The sequence below is a fragment of the Oncorhynchus kisutch genome, linkage group LG27, assembly GCF_002021735.2.
Source record: "Oncorhynchus kisutch isolate 150728-3 linkage group LG27, Okis_V2, whole genome shotgun sequence".
Classification (NCBI taxonomy): domain Eukaryota; kingdom Metazoa; phylum Chordata; class Actinopteri; order Salmoniformes; family Salmonidae; genus Oncorhynchus; species Oncorhynchus kisutch.
In genome coordinates this window covers 31127109-31145826 of record NC_034200.2, presented here as the reverse complement: position 1 = coordinate 31145826, position 18718 = coordinate 31127109, and the positions used below count along the sequence as shown (strand labels likewise).

Here is an 18718-nt window from a genome sequence, read left to right as displayed (position 1 = left end):
TTGATCAACCATATGCACAAGGGCCCACTACTAATTTAGGACATGAACTACAAGGATGAAGAGTTGTGTGATAAACAAACTGAGCATCTAACACTCTTTCAATGGCCCTCAGCAGGGATAGGTTGTGCTGTTTGTTTCCTATTAGTATGACAGCCAGCAGCGCCACCGTGTGGAAGGTATGGAAACAGGGACTCCTCCCCAGTGCAGAGTTCTGAGATCTCTCTTCCTGCGGTCAGCCTTGTTTGACAGACAACATTGGCGCATTGTTTCACACATTTATAAAGACAATTATCCCGTAGATACCGATCATTCAGAGGCATACAATTTTGCACATTATTTTCGGGAACAAGCGCTGGAGAGGCATCGTCTAGAATGGGGAACAGAGACGATGAATACGATTTCTTGTTCAAAGGTAAATTTTGATGACTGCATTCGCCCGTTCATAGGACCTTCAATAATTCTATCATTGTTGCGTTCTGTCCTATGACAAATCAGACATCAGTGTGAACGAATAATAACAAATAGTCTGGATAAATGTTTTAGAAATAAACATTGTATGCGTCTCTTTGGTGGAAAACGTTTGCAACTATGGCTACATAAATGCTGTCATTGTAACACTGTAACAACGCCCACAGCTATATTTTTAGGTAAGGTGCAACACCCTATCTGCGGTTGCTTCTTTGACTTTATCAACACTGATGAAACCATAAAAGAGGAACTGTTTATCACTAGGTTACTGACAAGAATGCTGTTTCCCAATTTATGGTTAAAAGAGCTATATTAAGTTTTATTTTTTATTGTGAATTGTAGCCTCCCATATCCCATAGATATATTATTTCAGATTTTATTTAATGTGGGACTATTGATTATACAAATGTTGAATTCATGTAGATTTTTGGTAGAATTAGTGAAAGGAAATGTAAAACTTGGCAATGTAGACCCGTGTCCAAGGACCATATAACACTGTGACTACTATGTTCAATCTCAAGAAATCCCCCTTTGATCTATTCTAGAATGTCATCCTTTGATTTCCATTGAGCTCGCCAGCGACACCCTGTATAGAGGTCTATTTATGAAGTGATACAGAGTATCTTCTGTGGAGTAGACATCAGCCGATAAAGGTTTCTCCTCTTCCTCCCTCACCATCATTGAGAAACCCCGTTGAAACAGGAAAGCCAAAAGTGGCCCAAAACTGTCGATTTAGGTTTGACGGAGCATGTTATCAGCTTCCTGCAGCAGCAGTGATGCCACAGGGACAAGGTTCAGCTGTATTTACTGTACTGTGAGAATACAAAAGGGCTCCACCTCGACAGCCCCGTTGTGACTGCCAGGCCTACTCCTGTCACCTCAATGTTTTATTGTCGGCTAAATACAGTAGAATAGGCCGTTTGTCAGCCTGTTATTGTAGTAAAAGTAATAATAGTAATATTATTAATAGTAAAACTGTATCATTGAGTTCAGTGTTTCTCAACAGTGCTCTTAAGGGGCCCAACTTTGTACATGCTAGAATTTCACTCAAAATGAGCATCAATTAGACACCAACTACTTTGTCTCCTTGGTTAAGGGGTAACCAATTAAACAAAAGACCCATAAGCTCTGAGAAATATTTACAGAAGTATTTAAAGACATATACCACTTCAAATAGGTTGATTTCAATTTGTTCTTAACTGACATGCCTAGTTAAATAAAGGTCAAATAAATAACAAATATTGTCAATGGATGTGATTGGAAATGACAACCCGCATTATGTAACAGTTGTAGGTGGGAGGGCCAAGTCACATAATGATGAGGAATGCAGGCATTGAGCCAAGGTCTAACCCAGGATCCTGGGTTAGACTTGTTGACTAGGCTAGCTCGTCTGACAGTTCGGCTGTAAGAATTTCAGCATTTCTGTCTTTCTCATTCTCTCCATCTCTTTCTGTCTCATTATCAAGTTGTGCTAATTGGGGACTCTGGTGTCGGGAAGAGTAACTTGCTCTCTCGGTTCACACGGAATGAGTTCAACCTTGAGAGTAAGAGCACCATCGGGGTGGAGTTTGCCACCCGCAGCATCCAGGTGGATGGGAAGACGATAAAGGCCCAGATATGGGACACGGCTGGACAGGAACGTTACAGAGCCATCACCTCCGCGTAAGTCGGGTGGGATTCCTCATGGCTGCCTATTGAAAAGTAAATGATTGTCAACAAGGATAACAGAAAACAATAATCTAGTGGCCTCAGATCTTAGTCCCAGAGAGGTACATTGGTGACTCAACTAATCAATTAACTGCTCATTTCCTTGTTGACTGAAATCAGGTGTTTTAGTGCTGGGTTGAAGTGTGGAACATAAACCTACACATCCTATAGCAGGTTAGCGTTTTCGTCATGAATCTTGTTCTGGAAGTAGCTCTGCAGAGTGGTCACTAGCTGGTACAGCTACTAAGTCATACAATCTGATTTGAAACTTAACCCTAACCTCACTGCTAAACCTAATGCCTAACCCTTAACCACACTGCTAACCCTAATGTCTAACCCTTAACCACACTGCTAACCCTAATGCCTAACCCTAACCTCACTGCTAAACCTAATGCCTAACCCTAACCTTAACCTCACTGCTAAACCTAATGCCTAACCTTTAACCTCACTGCTAAACCTAATGCCTAACCTAACCACACTTCTAACCCTAATGCCTAACCTCACTGCTAACCCTAATGCCTAACCTTACTGCTAAACCTAATGCCTAACCTTTAACCTCACTGCTAACCTTAATGCCTAACCTAACCACACTGCTAACCCTAATGCCTAACCCTAACCTCACTGCTAACCCTAATGCCTAACCTTACTGCTAACCCTAATGCCTAACCTAACCACACTGCTCAACCTAATGCCTAACCCTAACCTCACTGCTAACCTTAATGCCTAACCTTAACCTCACTGCTAACCCTAATGCCTAACCTTAACCACACTGCTAACCCTAATGCTTAACCTTTAACCTCACTGCTAACCTTAATGCCTAACCCTAACCTCACTGCTAAACCTAATGCCTAACCCTAACCTTAACCTCACTGCTAAACCTAATGCCTAACCTTTAACCTCACTGCTAAACCTAATGCCTAACCTTTAACCTCACTGCTATCCTTAATGCCTAACCTAACCACACTGCTAACCCTAATGCCTAACCTCACTGCTATCCCTAATGCCTAACCTTAGCCTCACTGCTAACACTAATGCCTAACCCTAACCACACTGCTAACCCCAATGCCTAACCTAACCTCACTGCTAAACCTAATGCCTAACCACACTGCTAAACCTAATGCCTAACCACACTGCTAACCCTAATGCCTAACCCTAACCACACTGATAACCCTAATGCCTAACCCTAACCACACTGATAACCCTAATGCCTAACCCTAACCACACTGATAACCCTAATGCCTAACCCTAACCACACTGATAACCCTAATGCCTAACCTTAACCTCACTGCTAACCCTAATGCCTAACCTTAACCACACTGCTAACCCTAATGCCTAACCTTAACCTCACTGCTAACCCTAATGCCTAACCTTAACCTCACTGCTAACCCTAATGCCTAACCTTAACCTCACTGCTAAACCTAATGCCTAACCTTTAACCTCACTGCTAACCTTAATGCCTAACCTAACCACACTGCTAACCCTAATGCCTAACCCTAACCTCAGTGCTAACCCTAATGCCTAACCTTAACCTCACTGCTAAACCTAATGCCTAGCCTTTAACCTCACTGCTAACCTTAATGCCTAACCTAACCCCACTGCTCAACCTAATGCCTAACCCTAACCTCACTGCTAACCCTAATGCCTAACCTTAACCTCACTGCTAACCCTAATGCCTAACCTAACCACACTGCTAACCCTAATGCCTAACCCTAACCTCAGTGCTAACCCTAATGCCTAACCTTAACCTCACTGCTAAACCTAATGCCTAGCCTTTAACCTCACTGCTAACCTTAATGCCTAACCTAACCACACTGCTCAACCTAATGCCTAACCCTAACCTCACTGCTAACCCTAATGCCTAACCTTAACCTCACTGCTAACCCTAATGCCTAACCTTAACCACACTGCTAACCCTAATGCCTAACCTTAACCACACTGCTAACCCTAATGCTTAACCTTAATGCCTAACCCTAACCGCACTGCTAACCCTAATGCCTAACCTTAACCTCACTGCTAACCCTAATGCCTAACCTTACTGCTAACCCTAATGCCTAACCTTTAACCTCACTGCTAACCCCAATGCCTAACCCTAACCTCACCGCTAAACCTAATGCCTAACCCTAACCACACTGGTAACCCCAATGCCTAACCACACTGCTAACCCTAATGCCTAACCCTAACCACACTGATAACCCTAATGCCTAACCCTAACCTCACTGCTAACCCTAATGCCTAACCTTAACCTCACTGCTAACCTTAATGCCTAACCTTAACCTCACTGCTAACCTTAATGCCTAACCTTAACCTCACTGCTAACCCTAATGCCTAACCTTAACCTCACTGCTAACCCTAATGCCTAACCTTTAACCTCACTGCTAACCTTAATGCCTAACCCTAACCGCACTGCTAACCCTAATGCCTAACCTAACCCTCACTGCTAAACCTAATGCCTAACCTTTAACCTCACTGCTAACCCTAATGCTTAACCCTTACCTCACTGCTAACCCTAATGCCTAACCTTAACCTCACTGCTAACCCTAATGCCTAACCTTAACCTCACTGCTAAACCTAATGCCTAGCATTTAACCTCACTGCTAACCGTAATGCCTAACCTAACCACACTGCTAACCCTAATGCCTAACCTTAACCACACTGCTAACCCTAATGCCTAACCTTAACCTCACTGCTAACCCTAATGCCTAACCTTAACCTCACTGCTAAACCTAATGCCTAGCCTTTAACCTCACTGCTAACCTTAATGCCTAACCTAACCACACTGCTAACCCTAATGCCTAACCCTAACCTCACTGCTAACCCTAATGCCTAACCTTAACCTCACTGCTAACCCTAATGCCTAACCACACTGCTAACCCTAATGCCTAACCTTAACCTCACTGCTAACCCTAATGCCTAACCTTAACCACACTGCTAACCCTAATGCCTAACCTTAACCTCACTGCTAACCCTAATGACTAACCTTAACCTCACTGCTAACCCTAATGCCTAACCTTAACCTCACTGATAAACCTAATGCCTAACCTTAACCTCACTGCTAAACCTAATGCCTAACCCTAACCTCACTGCTAACCCTAATGCCTAACCTTAACCACACTGCTAACCCTAATGCCTAATCTCACTGCTAACCCTAATGCCTAACCTTAACCACACTGCTAACCCTAATGCCTAACCTCACTGCTAACCCTAATGCCTAACCCTAACCACACTGATAACCCTAATGCCTAACCCTAACCTCACTGCTAACCCTAATGCCTAACCTTACTGCTAACCCTAATGCCTAACCTTTAACCTCACTGCTAACCCCAATGCCTAACCCTAACCTCACCGCTAAGCCTAATGCCTAACCACACTGCTAACCCCAATGCCTAACCCTAACCTCACTGCTAAACCTAATGCCTAACCACACTGCTAACCCTAATGCCTAACCCTAACCACACTGATAACCCTAATGCCTAACCCTAACCTCACTGCCAACCCTAATGCCTAACCTAACCACACTGCTAACCCTAATGCCTAACCCTAACCTCACTGCTAACCCTAATGCCTAACCTTAACCTCACTGCTAACCTTAATGCCTAACCAAACCTCACTGCTAACCCTAATGCCTAACCTTAACCTCATCTGCTAACCTTAATGCCTAACCTTAACCTCACTGCTAACCCTAATGCCTGCCCTTTAACCTCACTGCTAACCCTAATGCCTAACCTTAACCGCACTGCTAACCCTAATGCCTAACCTAACCCTCACTGCTAACCCTAATGCTTAACCCTAACCTCACTGCTAACCCTAATGCTTAACCCTTACCTCACTGCTAACCTTAATGCCTAACCTAACCTTAACCACACTGCTAACCCTAATGCCTAACCTCACTGCAAACCCTAATGCCTAACCCTAACCTCACTGCAAACCCTAATGCCTAACCTCACTGCCAACCCTAACCTCACTGCTAAACCTAATGCCTAATCTAACCCTAACCTCACTGCTAACCCTAATGCCTAAGCTTTAACCTCACTGCTAACCTTAATGCATAACCCTAACCTCACTGCTAACCCTAATGCCTAACTCTAACCTCACTGCTAACCCTAATGCTTAACCCTAACCTCACTGCTAACCCTAATGCCCAACCTAACCTTAACCACACTGCTAACCCTAATGCCTAACCTCACTGCTAACCCTAATGCCTAACCCTAACCTCACTGCTAACCCTAATGCCCAACCCTAACCTCACTGCTAAACCTAATGCCTAACCACACTGCTAAACCTAATGCCTAACCTTAACCTCACTGCTAACCCTAATGCCTAACCCTAACCTCACTGCTAACCCTAATGCCTAACCTCACTGCTAAACCTAATGCCTAACCTTAACCTCACTGCTAACTCTAATGCCTAACCCTAACCTCACTGCTAAATCTATTGCCTAACCCTAACCTCACTGCTAACCCTAATGCCTAACCTTAACCTCACTGCTAAACCTAATGCCTAACCTTTAACCTCACTGCTAACCTTAATGCCTAACCTAACCACACTGCTAACCCTAATGCCTAACCCTAACCTCAGTGCTAACCCTAATGCCTAACCTTAACCTCACTGCTAAACCTAATGCCTAGCCTTTAACCTCACTGCTAACCTTAATGCCTAACCTAACCCCACTGCTCAACCTAATGCCTAACCCTAACCTCACTGCTAACCCTAATGCCTAACCTTAACCTCACTGCTAACCCTAATGCCTAACCTAACCACACTGCTAACCCTAATGCCTAACCCTAACCTCAGTGCTAACCCTAATGCCTAACCTTAACCTCACTGCTAAACCTAATGCCTAGCCTTTAACCTCACTGCTAACCTTAATGCCTAACCTAACCACACTGCTCAACCTAATGCCTAACCCTAACCTCACTGCTAACCCTAATGCCTAACCTTAACCTCACTGCTAACCCTAATGCCTAACCTTAACCACACTGCTAACCCTAATGCCTAACCTTAACCACACTGCTAACCCTAATGCTTAACCTTAATGCCTAACCCTAACCGCACTGCTAACCCTAATGCCTAACCTTAACCTCACTGCTAACCCTAATGCCTAACCTTACTGCTAACCCTAATGCCTAACCTTTAACCTCACTGCTAACCCCAATGCCTAACCCTAACCTCACCGCTAAACCTAATGCCTAACCCTAACCACACTGGTAACCCCAATGCCTAACCACACTGCTAACCCTAATGCCTAACCCTAACCACACTGATAACCCTAATGCCTAACCCTAACCTCACTGCTAACCCTAATGCCTAACCTTAACCTCACTGCTAACCTTAATGCCTAACCTTAACCTCACTGCTAACCTTAATGCCTAACCTTAACCTCACTGCTAACCCTAATGCCTAACCTTAACCTCACTGCTAACCCTAATGCCTAACCTTTAACCTCACTGCTAACCTTAATGCCTAACCCTAACCGCACTGCTAACCCTAATGCCTAACCTAACCCTCACTGCTAAACCTAATGCCTAACCTTTAACCTCACTGCTAACCCTAATGCTTAACCCTTACCTCACTGCTAACCCTAATGCCTAACCTTAACCTCACTGCTAACCCTAATGCCTAACCTTAACCTCACTGCTAAACCTAATGCCTAGCATTTAACCTCACTGCTAACCGTAATGCCTAACCTAACCACACTGCTAACCCTAATGCCTAACCTTAACCACACTGCTAACCCTAATGCCTAACCTTAACCTCACTGCTAACCCTAATGCCTAACCTTAACCTCACTGCTAAACCTAATGCCTAGCCTTTAACCTCACTGCTAACCTTAATGCCTAACCTAACCACACTGCTAACCCTAATGCCTAACCCTAACCTCACTGCTAACCCTAATGCCTAACCTTAACCTCACTGCTAACCCTAATGCCTAACCACACTGCTAACCCTAATGCCTAACCTTAACCTCACTGCTAACCCTAATGCCTAACCTTAACCACACTGCTAACCCTAATGCCTAACCTTAACCTCACTGCTAACCCTAATGACTAACCTTAACCTCACTGCTAACCCTAATGCCTAACCTTAACCTCACTGATAAACCTAATGCCTAACCTTAACCTCACTGCTAAACCTAATGCCTAACCCTAACCTCACTGCTAACCCTAATGCCTAACCTTAACCACACTGCTAACCCTAATGCCTAATCTCACTGCTAACCCTAATGCCTAACCTTAACCACACTGCTAACCCTAATGCCTAACCTCACTGCTAACCCTAATGCCTAACCCTAACCACACTGATAACCCTAATGCCTAACCCTAACCTCACTGCTAACCCTAATGCCTAACCTTACTGCTAACCCTAATGCCTAACCTTTAACCTCACTGCTAACCCCAATGCCTAACCCTAACCTCACCGCTAAGCCTAATGCCTAACCACACTGCTAACCCCAATGCCTAACCCTAACCTCACTGCTAAACCTAATGCCTAACCACACTGCTAACCCTAATGCCTAACCCTAACCACACTGATAACCCTAATGCCTAACCCTAACCTCACTGCCAACCCTAATGCCTAACCTAACCACACTGCTAACCCTAATGCCTAACCCTAACCTCACTGCTAACCCTAATGCCTAACCTTAACCTCACTGCTAACCTTAATGCCTAACCAAACCTCACTGCTAACCCTAATGCCTAACCTTAACCTCATCTGCTAACCTTAATGCCTAACCTTAACCTCACTGCTAACCCTAATGCCTGCCCTTTAACCTCACTGCTAACCCTAATGCCTAACCTTAACCGCACTGCTAACCCTAATGCCTAACCTAACCCTCACTGCTAACCCTAATGCTTAACCCTAACCTCACTGCTAACCCTAATGCTTAACCCTTACCTCACTGCTAACCTTAATGCCTAACCTAACCTTAACCACACTGCTAACCCTAATGCCTAACCTCACTGCAAACCCTAATGCCTAACCCTAACCTCACTGCAAACCCTAATGCCTAACCTCACTGCCAACCCTAACCTCACTGCTAAACCTAATGCCTAATCTAACCCTAACCTCACTGCTAACCCTAATGCCTAAGCTTTAACCTCACTGCTAACCTTAATGCATAACCCTAACCTCACTGCTAACCCTAATGCCTAACTCTAACCTCACTGCTAACCCTAATGCTTAACCCTAACCTCACTGCTAACCCTAATGCCCAACCTAACCTTAACCACACTGCTAACCCTAATGCCTAACCTCACTGCTAACCCTAATGCCTAACCCTAACCTCACTGCTAACCCTAATGCCCAACCCTAACCTCACTGCTAAACCTAATGCCTAACCACACTGCTAAACCTAATGCCTAACCTTAACCTCACTGCTAACCCTAATGCCTAACCCTAACCTCACTGCTAACCCTAATGCCTAACCTCACTGCTAAACCTAATGCCTAACCTTAACCTCACTGCTAACTCTAATGCCTAACCCTAACCTCACTGCTAAATCTATTGCCTAACCCTAACCTCACTGCTAACCCTAATGCCTAACCTTAACCTCACTGCTAACCCTAATGCCTAACCCTAACCTCACTGCTAACCTTAATGCCTAACCTAACCTCACTGCTAACCTTAATGCCTAACCTAACCTCACTGCTAACCTTAATGCCTAACCTAACCTCACTGCTAACCTTAATGCCTAACCTAACCTAACCGCTAACCCTAATGCCTAACCCTAACCTAATCTCACTGCTAACCCTAATGCCTAACCCTAACCTCACTGCTAACCTTAATGCCTAACCTAACCACACTGCTAACCCTAATGCCTAACCTAAACCACACTGCTAACCCTAATGCTTAACCCTAACCTCACTTCAAACCCTAATGTATAACCCTAACCTCACTGCTTAACCCTTACCTCACTGCTAACCCTAAGCGTAATACCTAACCCTAACCACACTGCTAACACTAATGCCTAACCACACTGCTAACCCTAACCTCATTGCTAACCCTAATGCCTAACCTTAACCACACTGCCTAACCCCACTGCTAACCCTAATGCCCAGCCCTAAATTAAGACAATTTTTTTTTCATGAATTTTTACAATATAGCCCATTTCGTGGTATCCAATTGTTGTAGTAGCTACTATCTTGTCTCATCGCTACAACTCCCGTACGGGCTCGGGAGAGACGAAGGTTGAAAGTCATGCGTCCTCCGATACACAACCCAACCAGCCGTACTGCTTCTTAACACAGCGCGCATCCACCCCGGAAGCCAGCCGCACCAATGTGTCGGAGGGTACACGTGCACCTGGCAACCTTGGTTAGCGCGCACTGCGCCCGGCCCGCCACAGGAGTCGCTGGTGCGCGATGAGACAAGGACATCCCTACCGACCAAGCCCTCCCTAACCCGGACGACGCTAGGCCAATTGTGCGTCGCCCCACGGACCTCCCGGTCGCGGCCGGTTACGACAGAGCCTGGGCGCGAACCCAGGGACTCTGATGGCACAGCTGGTGCTGCAGTACAGCGACCTTAACCACTGCGCCACCCGGGAGGCCCAATATACCCAATCTATTGGAAATCACTCCATAATGCCGCCAGGGCAAGAATCATGACAATAAATATATCTCTCCAGGATCAGGTTTGCCGAGCACTAGCCGATCACGAGCCTCATCACCAATCAGAGTGTCTGACTTGGAGCCTCACTGGAGCCCCATACATTGTCTGTTGGTGCATTGAGATTGATAAAGCAGTCTTTCCTACAGCTATTACAGAGGGGCAGTGGGTGCTCTCCTAGTGTATGACATCGCCAAGCACCTGACCTATGAAAACGTGGAGCGCTGGTTGAAGGAACTGAGGGATCATGCAGACAACAACATCGTCATCATGCTGGTGGGCAACAAGAGCGACCTGCGCCACCTCAGGGCCGTGCCCATGGATGAGGCCCGGGCTTTTGCAGGTACTCTGGTCTTTTGGCATGGGGAACATGGCCTGGTCCCAGATTTATTTGTGCTGTCTTGCCAACTCCTATGGTCATTGCCATGACAATGACCATAGGAGTTGGCAAGACAGCACAAACTAATAAAGGACCAGGCTAAGGGGTACATAATCTTGGAACAGCCTTCTTGTCTTAATTAAGTGGTCCTAAGGGAACACTGATTTTGAAGAGATGGAAAGGAGGACAGTAATATGAGAGCAACTGCATATAGTTGCTTTCACCTATCTGGAACTTTTATATCAGTGATCATTACAAGGGAATGGGAGGAGGGTATTGTATTGGGACAGTATTGCTATATTTAACAGCCTAAATGTGTAATGCAAATGGTATTGAGGCAGCTTTAATGTGAAATTTGGCAGCAGGTAGCCTAGCAGTTAAGAGCGATGGGCCAGTAACTGAAAGGTTGCTGGTTCGAATCCCCTAGGTGACTGGGTGAAAAACCTGTCTGTGCCCTTGATCAAGACACTTAACCCTAATTGGTTCTGGAAAACAGTGTCTGCTAAATCACTAAAATGTAAATAGAGGTGTTTCTTTCCTCCCAGGAACTGTTTAATAATGATTGTCTGACTCACTTTCCCCCTTTCTCTAAACCTGCAGAGAAGAACACTCTATCCTTTATTGAAACTTCAGCTTTAGATTCAACAAATGTAGAGGAAGCTTTCAAGAATATCCTTACAGGTACAGTATAACAGCAAAATGACTGTCTGGAAAGCCAATTGCTTTGACATAGTGAAGATGAAGTAAACTAGAAAATCCTCTTTTGAAGTATTGAGATGCACCACAACAGTCTAGTCTACTCTCCACAGAAATCTATCGCATCGTATCGCAGAAGCAAATCGCTGAGCGGTCCGCCCATGACGAGTCCCCTGGAAACAATGTGGTGGACATAAGTGTTCCGCCCACCACGGACCAGAAAGGGAACAAACTGCAGTGCTGTCAGAACCTGTAACCCATGATGACGCTTACCTTCCCCTTTCTGTCATCTCAATGTTGTGGCGCAAACATTCTTCATTTTGTGTAATATACTTTTGTTTTTGATAGCTTGTCAACTCACATTATATTAATGCCATAAAATAAAAATTTTAAATATTACAGTAGTTGAGTGGATCTCTCATGTTACTTGTATGCTCCTACATTCTGGACCACTTGCAAGGAGTGTAGTCCCTTAAATGTCCACTAGATGGTGGTATGTTTGGTGCAGTCAACTGCATCAAGTGATCATTACCCATCTAATACTCCTGTATCAGTAACTCAGATTCAGCACACATGCATTCCAGATGTGCCGACTGCAAAGACCAAGAGTCTCTTATGTTTTATTGCACAATGACCCAGCTTACTCAAGGGAGTGCAACATAAAATGATTTAGCATACATTGACTGACACTCCAAAGCCAAAACTCCAAAACATTTCTCTCTCCCACTTCTACCAACTTCCAAAGGGCAAAGAGTTAACAACAGAAAACATCATATTTAGACTTGGTTGTTCACATGGTCATTGTTCTGAGAGAGTAAATTCATAGGGCTATTGGATGCCAGTTTTCCAAAAACAGCTAAATACATTGTGAAGGGGGGTAGTATGTTTCAGATATACTGTATTAACATGCTGCATCAGTTACATCCTGCTACATTAACTGTGTCCTTCCATTTGTGTCCTGATTTTCTAGGCCAGTGTTCATAATCCAGCGATGACATCAGTGACACTTCATTCCACGAGTCCAACACGTCCCAAAACCACTGGTTATAGTTAATATCTGGGCTCAAGTGTTTCAAATAATAGAGATTATGGAGAAATAATCCCCAGAATGGTCCACAAGTGCAGAAGTTCAAGATATATTACACTTTTTTAAGTGAGACCACAGCGCTCATACGATGGTCTCGTCAGTTATTTTCTTGGTCGACTTGGTCGGGACGGAATGTTGAGTAGAGTGCGCTCCTTTAATTTCAGGCATGAGCAGGCGCACTTTCTGATTGGTCCTCCTCCACTCCGAGTATAACTGACAGTGATAGCGGAACGATACCTGAGGTGTACGGAGACAGATGTCAACAAAACCATCAGACGGTTTCATATGCACTGCAGATTCATTAAATATACCGTTGCTATCGCAGGCACGCAAAATACAAAGTTAGACAGATTGCATGACAAATTTGTATTTGGTCTGCATTTGATGATTGTGTAACTATTGTAAGCTTTTTTTCAGAGTACAAACAAACAATTCTTGTTGCAGACAAAAAATATTTGTTGGCACATTACTTGTCTCCCCTGAATATAAAATGGGAAGGGCACAAAATACCATAGACAAGAAAACAAAACAAACGATGCGCCACAAATGTCTAATTTGTCTCACAATTGTAATAATCGCAATTGTAAAGCACACATTTACACTGCAAAAATATGCTGTCAATTAACAAAGGTGGAGTAAAGTAATCCATGGTAATGGTGATAAGGGGTGTGTGTGTGTTATTTACCAGTGTCCAGAGGACGTAGATGGTAAAGAGAGCAATGGTGAGGGCGATGAGGCCCACAGCCTCCAGCCGGCTGTTGAGGAACAGGTGGTCCTGGGCTCCCCTCAGACACAGCCAGCCAGATATGGCCGCTAGTGGCGTGATGAGCATGAAGCAGGCCATGTCGCACAGAAGCGTGCGCTTCTCACTGCGCGGGCCTGGGTCCCGCAACCACTGGGAGGATGCAAGGAAAGGTTAATTATTAATATGCTAATTATTCTGTCATTACTATGGTGATGGAGGACTTAAACAGGATTACCCATCAACCTGTCACTCACTCACACACACTGCCATTTTACCTGTGTGAGGGGCTGGGGTCGCCGTTCGACGGTGAACTCGGTGTGGCAGAGCTCACAGTAGCTGGTGTTGGAGGAGGACAGCCACTTCTCCAGGCAGCTCTTGTGCACCTTACCCAGGGTCCCTGTGCAACTGCAAGGGGAGAGCAGCATCTCACCACCGGCCCCCTCGTGACAGATCCGACACATGCCTTCATTACTAGACAAATAGGGGAAGAAATTGTGCCTGGTGACCACTCGTTTCAAAACAAATGACACATTAAATGCACTATAATCAAGACATTATTTTCATCAATATACAAAAATTTTTTTATCAGATATGCTGAATCTGAAAATGAGTATGTTGCCCTCTCCTATAAGCTTTGAGATCTATTTGTCCATCGTTTATCTCCATTCAAGGAATTGTTTATTTATCAGATCGAAGCCAAGGGTCACATTCCCAGTCATCCATATTTACAAAGAAAGATAAGAACCCTCTCGAAGAACCTCCTTACCTCTGTGAGCCCATAGCCTTGACAACAGTGGAGAGTGGGCGGCCATCTTTGGCCGTAACCTTAGCGACGTACTGGGCCTGGCTGGCATCTGGCTCCTCTACCTCCTTGGGCAGGTCGGCAGCGCTGCCTGAGTAGTCACACAGGGATCCAGGCAGGTGGCAGCAGCCTGGTGTAGTCATGGCGCCCTGGTGTGGGTGACACACCTCTCCTCCCACTGCTGTGGGCAACTGTTTGGACTAAGTGACAATGTAAGAATGTAATATTGTTACAAGTTACTTGTGATGGTTCATGACATGTGAGCTGATCAGTCCATAGAAATAGAATCCATATTCTATTGATCATCCTTTTATCATGACAAAAACCTTTGGCAAAGGCTTTGCTGACAATGTCAAAACAGGATTTGACACGGGGAACTATGTAATAAAGAGGATTCGAATTAAAGGCCAGGTGCATACTTCATTTTGACAAGCTTATGTGGTGGTGCTCAACATGTCATCAACATCAAAGATAAAAACGGACTGTCGGCAACTATAGACAAAGCTCGGCTCCAGTGAATCAAAAAATGACCAACAGACACAGCCAGACAGGATAAATGGTTGGCTGTCTAGTTACTGTAGCTAACTAACTACGTATACATGTTTTCACATCCTCTCTACGTTAACATTAGCTAGCTACGACATTTCCACTAGTTAACACGCTATCTAAATAAATCAATACAATGCAATGAAAAGCTCTGCATGATGAACAGTTATCTAGATAGCGTTTCTAAACAAGGGATAACGTACCGTCGACACCAGCTCCCCCTGGCCTTAGCTAGCTATTTGGCTAGCTAGAGACGAGAATGACATTGACATTTAGACAGAAAACGATGCTTTGGGAGGAATACAATATATGATGGCAAGTCGTGTATCTGCTGCATTGGCTGGATAATTTATTCGTTCGTAACCATCTCCCCGTCTTCTTGCAGAAACGGTGTATTATTCACGGATTTATGACAGTCAGCTGACTTGCTCGCATCTCTCTCGCTGTGCAGTGACTGTATCGTTATGGTCACGTGATCACCGTGTCTGGTGATGCATCACTATTACCACCATACAAGGGTAGCATGATTATTCATATGGTACCAATTATTATACAAATTAGGCTAATATGTGAACACCCTGAAGTGGCAGTAGCCACTGTCTTAAGACAATGTTGTCAAGATAAAACAATGCAAGACAAGATGGTATACAAAAAGTGTGTTTTTTATATATATTACCGCTAGGTGACACCACTATTGTCAAATATTTCATATCTCAGTTTTATATTTGGACATTGTAGGAATACTGCTAAGTGTCTATGAGGTTCTTAGGTTGAGATTCATACGTTGAAGCAGAAAAGGTTTGACTTTAATACTCAATTACATTTACTTTTGATGCTTAAGTATATTTAAAATCAAATACTTTTAGACTTTTACTCAAGTAGTATTTTACTGGATGACTTTTACTTTTACTTGAGTAACTTTCTATTAAGGTATCTATACTTTTACTCAAGTATGACAATTGAGTACTTTTTCCACCAATGCATGCTAGTAGATACCAATAGACTTCCAGCATTGACTCGCGAAACTACCTCCAACTTCCTTTATTTTGGACACAGAGACATAAAGATGTATCCATAAGTTCATCTGACTCTGGGGATGTAGAGAAAGGGCCTCATTGCCAAAATGAAGTATCCTTTTAACATAGAAACCTGCGGTTGAGGCCGCTGTGTTTTCTTTCACCTGAGACATTTTCTAGCTTTACTTTTACTCAGGTATGACAATTGGGTACTTTTTCCACCACTGTCTACGGAAACACGGGTAACAACTCAGGGTAGAGTCTAGAGGAGCTGCAGTATTAAGGGGTCCTGAGGGTGGATATATGTGATGAGGTGGAGGTCAAGGTGCCAGTAGACATTGACTGTGACTCCTCGACAGCGCTGGACCAGATAGCCTCCTTGAGGAATCTTCAGGAGGAGATGAACAGACTGCTGGACATGGACACTTTGGATTGTCTCTCGAGAACAATTCGCTTTGAACGCAGCCTAATTCAGGAGAGGAGTGGAAGCGCACAGATATATTGCAGTGGTGTACGCACGGCCACCCCCTTCAAAACCATAAGTATTTGTTTTTTTTACCCATCCTGTGACATGCCTATGCTTTTCTCATTCTTACTTTTTAATTTGAAATGTGAAAGTTGAAAACAAGTCCTATATTTATATAAGTTATCTGAATAAACGAAATGTTGTTGTCTAGTGTAGATCCCTTACATCTATTGACGCAACACGGGGCTGAAAATAAGGTGGAGGTCAAGGTGCTCGATATCGACTTCGCTTCATTCACCCTGAACCGGATTTCCTTCTCCAGTACTCTTCAGGAGAACGACAGAGTGCTGGACATGGACAAGGTGAATTGTCGCTCCCTGTTTTTACATTTTTATTTTATTAAACTCGGCATGTCAGTTAAGAACAAATTCTTATTTACAATGACGGCCTACACTGGCCAAACTCTAACGACGCTGGGCCAATTGTGCACCGGCCTAATGTCGAGAACAATTCACCTTGAAACCAGACCAATTCCCGAGAGGGATGGAAGCGCAAATACGTATTGCAGTAGTGTACGGTCGCCAGTCAAGATTGTAAGTTAATTTGGTTTGATTACGTTATTCATTCCATTCTTGAAAACAGGCCCTAAACAGATCAATGACAGTCACTTATCTGATAGTCAGGGTTTTGTTTCAAAACGCACTATCCACACACTCATGTGTTTTATCGCCTTTGTGTGTAAAATATTACTATATTATTCTCAGATTTTTTATGAGATTTTAGCTTTAAAACGTGTTTAGTTGCAAAGCGGTATATATCCAATGTTTAACAAATACATACACCATATAAGTGTAGCATACCCAGCTGAATGGTCACCTCTCATACTGATGGTTCATGAGTTTAATGCGGTACCATTTCCATACACACCGTTAGAGCTGGGGAGTAACATACCAAAATGCTCTTACAATATGAACAATACAGTCCACAAACAATACTTGTGTACGCAACTTTACATTAGCGTGATTCATACATCAAATGCATCCATATGCGTGAGAATTTCTACCCAAATAGTTGATTACATGCTAATGTGGCGCAAGTATACAAATATCCGTTCAGTACATGTTCAAAAGAATTAGAAAGATTTCTGAAACAAGACCAATATTGAAACACAGTAAATTCATTGTTCTCTTTCCAACTAGATGCTAAGATTAACGTTGTTTCTTGGACGCTTGAACAACGTTAAGTTATTTTCCTTTTTCTCTCGCGCCCGTTTCCCATATACCATTTGCGCGTAAAACAGATGGCAAAAAACCTGCTGTCAACATAAATGTCACACTAAACTGTCAAATATACAGTGACGACTGAAAGCTTGTACAAAGTAAATAAAAGCCTGAAATTAAGAAAATTGGTGCAAATTGTAAGAGGAGATTTTACCACCCTCCCAGTTTTGTGACTGTATTATATTACTGATTAATATGGCTTTTTGGAATGAAACTATTTGTATGTTCCCAACAATGTTCTTCATAGTCTTTTGCATATTCCTTATCTCCACTGAGGCACATGATCATTTTGCACACAGCTCAGGCAAAAAAGTGAGCCTCCGAATCCTGATTGACTCACCGGAGGAGCTTTTTGGTATCACTCAGGATGTGATATATACACAGATGTCCAGGATAGAGTGATTGAAGTGCTGCAGGACATCTACTTGGCGGCTAACCAGCTAGAGCAACAGCTATTCCAGAGTGTCTCTGACAGGCAAGCTAGAGCCATTGTAAAGGCGGTAGTGCAGCAGATCAATGCCTCCCTGTCCAGGGCTCTCCAACAAACCCAATTACTTGTTATAGTGGGATCTGCAAAGATGGGCTGGCAGCGGTTGTCACAGATCCCTCCGGAACTTTCATTATGCACACCTGCCCCCTATTCCCACTGATTAGTACTTGTATAAGTGTGCCCTTTGTAACAATAATGGACCACCCAATGGAAACCAATGTGCGTGTGTGAGTACCTGTGCTGTGTGTTTTGGGGTGTCGTGCCCTTGTGGATTGCGCAGATGATTACAGGTCTCGTCCCTTGTGTTAATCATTGTGCGCGTGTTATTTATTCTAGGTACTCCTCACTCTTTTGTTTGGGTTTCAACCCTGTGTTTTTGTTACGTGTCTGTTTGGTCTTCGTTCCTGTGCCTTTACATGTCACGCTGTA

General features: G+C 43.9%; 2 protein-coding genes across 4 annotated transcripts; one reads left to right on the top strand and one right to left on the bottom strand.

Moving 5' to 3' along the window:
* The first annotated feature begins 171 nt into the window (after positions 1 to 171).
* Positions 172 to 13604, top strand: LOC109871977 (ras-related protein Rab-11B-like). 2 transcript variants are annotated; one of them, XR_004205773.1, is made up of 6 exons: positions 191 to 412; positions 1935 to 2130; positions 10932 to 11125; positions 11762 to 11842; positions 11971 to 12181; positions 12828 to 13604. XR_004205773.1 is itself a non-coding variant. In XM_020463030.2 (5 exons), the coding sequence occupies exons 1-5, from the start codon at positions 373 to 375 to the stop codon at positions 12111 to 12113; spliced, it is 654 nt and encodes a 217-aa protein (XP_020318619.1). In that variant the 5' UTR covers positions 172 to 372; the 3' UTR covers positions 12114 to 12258. The 2 variants fall into 2 exon arrangements, 1 of the variants encoding a protein (XP_020318619.1); XM_020463030.2 differs by lacking the exon at positions 12828 to 13604 and having other exon boundaries at positions 172 to 412; positions 11971 to 12258.
* On the bottom strand, positions 12443 to 18498 carry LOC109871976 (E3 ubiquitin-protein ligase MARCH2). 2 transcript variants are annotated; one of them, XM_031806800.1, is made up of 5 exons: positions 18140 to 18498; positions 14456 to 14691; positions 13965 to 14160; positions 13630 to 13839; positions 12443 to 13181 (listed from the first exon to the last, which is right to left on the bottom strand). In XM_031806800.1, the coding sequence occupies exons 2-5, from the start codon at positions 14632 to 14634 to the stop codon at positions 13026 to 13028; spliced, it is 741 nt and encodes a 246-aa protein (XP_031662660.1). In that variant the 5' UTR covers positions 14635 to 14691; positions 18140 to 18498; the 3' UTR covers positions 12443 to 13025. The 2 variants fall into 2 exon arrangements, with proteins under 2 accessions (XP_031662660.1, XP_020318616.1); XM_020463027.2 differs by lacking the exon at positions 18140 to 18498 and adding an exon at positions 15241 to 15526.
* Between the last annotated feature and the right edge of the window lie 220 nt (positions 18499 to 18718).

What these genes read in the sequence shown, in the direction of transcription:
- LOC109871977 (XM_020463030.2), top strand. Translation starts at nt 373, where the DNA reads ATGGGGAACAGAGACGATGAATACGATTTCTTGTTCAAAG. An exon ending in ATACGATTTCTTGTTCAAAG is followed by an intron (nt 413 to 1,934) that starts GTAAATTTTGAT and finishes CTCATTATCAAG; the next exon opens with TTGTGCTAATTGGGGACTCT. An exon ending in TTTCAAGAATATCCTTACAG is followed by an intron (nt 11,843 to 11,970) that starts GTACAGTATAAC and finishes TACTCTCCACAG; the next exon opens with AAATCTATCGCATCGTATCG.
- LOC109871976 (XM_031806800.1), bottom strand. Translation starts at nt 14,634, where the DNA reads ATGACTACACCAGGCTGCTGCCACCTGCCTGGATCCCTGTGTGACTAC. An exon ending in GACCCCAGCCCCTCACACAG is followed by an intron (nt 13,840 to 13,964) that starts GTAAAATGGCAG and finishes GCATCCTCCCAG; the next exon opens with TGGTTGCGGGACCCAGGCCC. An exon ending in TCTACGTCCTCTGGACACTG is followed by an intron (nt 13,182 to 13,629) that starts GTAAATAACACA and finishes CGTACACCTCAG; the next exon opens with GTATCGTTCCGCTATCACTG.